Source organism: Lutzomyia longipalpis, chromosome 3, assembly GCF_024334085.1.
Source record: "Lutzomyia longipalpis isolate SR_M1_2022 chromosome 3, ASM2433408v1".
NCBI lineage: Eukaryota > Metazoa > Arthropoda > Insecta > Diptera > Psychodidae > Lutzomyia > Lutzomyia longipalpis.
The window spans coordinates 20192097-20196157 of NC_074709.1; the positions used below are offsets into that span (position 1 = coordinate 20192097).

A 4061-nucleotide genomic window follows, 5' to 3' on the forward strand; every position below is an offset into this window, starting at 1 on the left:
ACGTGAATTTTCAGCGAAAGTGAACGCTCTTGAAGGAATCGTAGAGTTTTTTTTTCGAAAGTTAACGTATAAAGCTCAACGTGATCTCGCATAGAGAGTGACCCACATTTTTTTCGATACTCCACACCAAAGTCTTCCCCGAGCCTTGACTCATTATCGTCAGAGTTGAGAGATTTTCAACATTTCCACCACACCGTGACACGGTTGTTGGAAAGTAAACATTGGAAATATCAGGCAATGAAGAAAAAAAACAATCGTTCAATAACGGACAATTTAAAAATCTCTTAGGCATGGGAGTTGCCAAATTAAGATCATGTTAATTGATAAGAGAAACAATGAGTGGCCAAAGATTCTTCTTTTTATTTATTTCTTCTTCTTTAATTTGTTCAATACATTATTTGGGGGTAAAAAAAACTAAGGGCAAGCGCCTATGTTTGTATTTGAAATGCTGCAATTTTCTGTTTATTTTTTGAATTTGACGTAAAATATTTGTCAATGTCAATGTAAGAATGTTTATATTTTTTGCGGTTAAAATTGTTAAAACGACTTTACTGTGAGAATAAATTTACTCGACTTTTTCTTACTGAATGTAGGTACTTATGAAAACTATTTTAACTTGGAAGAGAAAAAAAATGTTTAGGATAATAAAACACAGTGGAGATACAAAAAATGTTCCAAATACAGAAAATGTGCATAAAATGACCTTTAATTTCATACAGGGTGTCTCAATTTATCTGTTAAATCGGGGAAATTACCCAAGAACATAAAAACAAAGTAAATGTTAATGATGCAGTGACTAGGCTTATTACTTACTCTTCTTAATTAATATGCAGGGCCATGCCCAACCCCGAGAAATCAGTACTTTTAGTGAGGCAGCAGGTTCTTCCGATCAAAATAAGGGATCAATTTGCACAATTGGATAGAGCGCTTGAGTGCGCATCCAAAGGTCGCCGGTTCGAATACAGAACCCGGCAACGCGCCCCATCCGCCAACGTGCAATTAGATCACGTTGACCGGTTGGATCAGGAGATTGATACACTCCTATCTGTAAAATGGCCCACACGTGGTAGTATCTAGCAAGGCCTCCCACTACTTCTCCGCAAGGAGAACAACAACATCATATAGGGCGGCCGGCCCTGTTCCTATATGGGACGTAGCGCCAAAATATAATTTGCACAATTCCACTTGCAATCGAAAGTACATTTAATTAGCTCTCGATTGATCCCTATCTCATCATCGAAATAACATTATTGATATAAAAAAAGTTAAAGTGTTTCTCGGGAATCGGTCGAGATTGAGCGAGATTCGAGAATTCCTCATACATTTTTGTCAACAAAAAGTGACTTTGCCTCACAGAAAAAGAGGTTATACCATCCCCTTGTTAATATGTGAGTCTATGTTGAATATGCCTTATGTGGATGAAAGCAGTCAGGTGTGCAGCTTGCACTTTCAATCATTGAATTATGTTGGGTGGCTAATTTTTTTTTCTTAAACAGGCTTTAGTTTTTCAAAATAGACCTAAGTATTTTATGCTAGCCCCAATTTTTTTTTAAAGATTAGGTCAGGTTAAATTAGGACTGAATTCTTTCTTAAGCTTCTTAAGTGATTTTTGGGAATATCGATGCGCCAAGACAGTCAGGAGCAAACTCTTGAAAATTTTGTCCTTAGATTTAAGCCAGGCTTAAAAAATTAAAGTTTAGCTTAAGACACATTCATTTGCACACCCTGTGTGCAGCAGTACACGTGCGCGTACTTTCCGAGGGAAATAAATGGCGAATGGAAAAAAAAATCTTTAAAAGTAGTACCATTGCTAATTTTTTATTTTTGTAAATAAAACTTAATTAAATAAGTATTGTTTTTCAAATTAAAAAATCCCAAAAATAGCCACAAAGGCCCAATATGTTTGAGTCATGGGGAAGAAAGCACAAAAATAAGACGCGCATAAAATTGATCAATTAATACCTCAAAAGAGCACGGCGTGTGTACTTAAGGCGAGTGGTTCGACAGAATAGCGCGAAAAATTCGTTATCACTCTGAGGGGCCAAAAATTTTCACAAAAATTAAAATAAAAGAAGTTCAGCAATTTGCAGAAAATTTGTCACCATTCACCGGCAGGTGTGTGTGTGCTTGGGATGCTGGGTGACACAAAAAAGTGTGAAAATCCGGCAGAAATTGATGCTCACTGTATGACTGTATATAAAAGATGGTCACCCGAGTTCATCCTGAACAGTTGAGCCGTTGTCACCAGAAGGGAAGCATCTCACAGTGCAAGATCTCGTGATTTTCTTTATTTGTTCTTCATCATTTTTTGCTGCATAAGAAAAACGTGCCAATCTTTGGGAAAATGGAAACAAAATATGCAAAAGTGAGATTTTTTAAATCATAATTTTATCATCCAATAAATATATTTTTTGTGTAAATTTTCCACCGGATCAGAGTGGGGATGATAACAGAAAGAGTTAAGAAGGAAAAAAGTGCCCGTGTTCGCGTGATTTTAGAAGCGGCAAATTGTGGAATATTTTCGCTGTTTATTTCTCTGTGCAAATAGACGTGAAATTTTTTTTCACAGTGCTAATGAAGAATTATTGAAAAGGAAAAAAAAACATTTTTCGCACCAATGAGTTTATAAATTTCACATGAAATTCTCAACAAAATTACGAAATCTTCTGAGAAAATTTCATGAATCTCAAGAATTTTCTGAACATTCATTTTCATTGGAATTGTAGTGATTTTTCTGGGAAATTTCAAATTCTTTTGAATGGGTTGAAAAATTATAAATGTTTTCATTGATAAACTTAAAGATAGGGTAGACTGTGGTTTAATTGGTTGATTTTTGAAAGTTTTTTTTTTGAGTTTTATGCTCAAAATAGAAAAGTTTTTAAAGAAAAATTTAATATACCTACCCAAAACTTTTCTTTCAAAATACTTCTTAAAAAAATTTTAAAAATATTTTCTTAAAATCAGAAAAGCCAATGACACAATGATTATTTCGTGAGAGCCTAAAAATGAATAAACTCCTTCTGGTGGATTTTAATTTAATTTTAATTCGTTATTTTTTTTAAATTTATCTCATCTTTTGAATAAATTTTAAAACATTTCTTTTTCCTTATTTTCAGATACTTTTATTACAAATGATGGCTGTTCTTGTGGTCTGCCAAGATACACATGATAGTCTTCCTGCCGAAGTTAAAACGGACTTCTTCCCCGTAGCTGATTCACCCCTTGATAAGCCTATCCATTCCCGGGAATACGTGGACTTTATTAACAAACTCTACAGCCATGACACATCGAAGATTCCAATTCATTTGGATCCTGAAACAACCAATGAGAGATCATCCAGATCCCTGAGTGAAGAAGAGTTGGAGGATCAGGTGCGCGAGAAGCGGGCCATCATCTTCCGGCCACTCTTTGTGTACAAACAGCAGCAGATAAGGCGGGAGAAGCTGAAGGATAAACGAAAGCAATCTCAAAGTACCCAACAAACCACAACGTCCAAACCGAATCTCTATGTTCCTGCCAATCACAGTCACTACATCATTTACAACAACAAAGTCTACACACAGTACAATCCCTACTATGCTCCCTATCAGTATGGACAGAAGTTCCCATACCAGAAGTGGTGAGGCGCCAGAGGGGCTCACCTGCAAAAAAAATCTCACACCAAAAAAGCAAACCTCCTAAGGAGACCAAGTTCAAAGTCACTGGAAATCATTTTAAATTTATAATGCCGTTTTCTCACACCTCAATGCTAATCACTTTAACATTGGGCCCAAAAGAGTTGTTGATGACAAAAATCGTCTTGTGATGCAATTCGTACGGAGTTGCGCTCTTTAGCTATGATCTCCATTCATTTTTTGATGTGTATAATCAACTGATTAAGTCTCCTTTATTGTACATTTTAATCGCGCTCCAGCGTCTTCCAAATTAGTCATTTACGCCATGCAAATTTATTTAATTTCTTAGTTTAGATGAAAATTATTTTTTTGTAATTCTATTTTATTTTATTGTATAATTTGAAAATAGAGAATTTATTTAAATAAATTTTAAGAATTTAAAATAAA

The 4061-nt window shown here is 35.0% G+C and overlaps 1 protein-coding gene across 1 annotated transcript; it reads left to right on the top strand.

Annotated features, from left to right (window-relative positions):
* Positions 1-2224: 2224 nt before the first annotated feature.
* Positions 2225-4061, top strand: LOC129792536 (uncharacterized). Its single transcript, XM_055831662.1, has 2 exons — positions 2225-2365; positions 3117-4061. Exons 1-2 carry the CDS (start codon positions 2345-2347, stop codon positions 3621-3623), a joined length of 528 nt encoding a protein of 175 aa, XP_055687637.1. The 5' UTR covers positions 2225-2344; the 3' UTR covers positions 3624-4061.

What these genes read in the sequence shown, in the direction of transcription:
- LOC129792536 (XM_055831662.1), top strand. Translation starts at nt 2,345, where the DNA reads ATGGAAACAAAATATGCAAAA. An exon ending in TGGAAACAAAATATGCAAAA is followed by an intron (nt 2,366 to 3,116) that starts GTGAGATTTTTT and finishes CCTTATTTTCAG; the next exon opens with ATACTTTTATTACAAATGAT.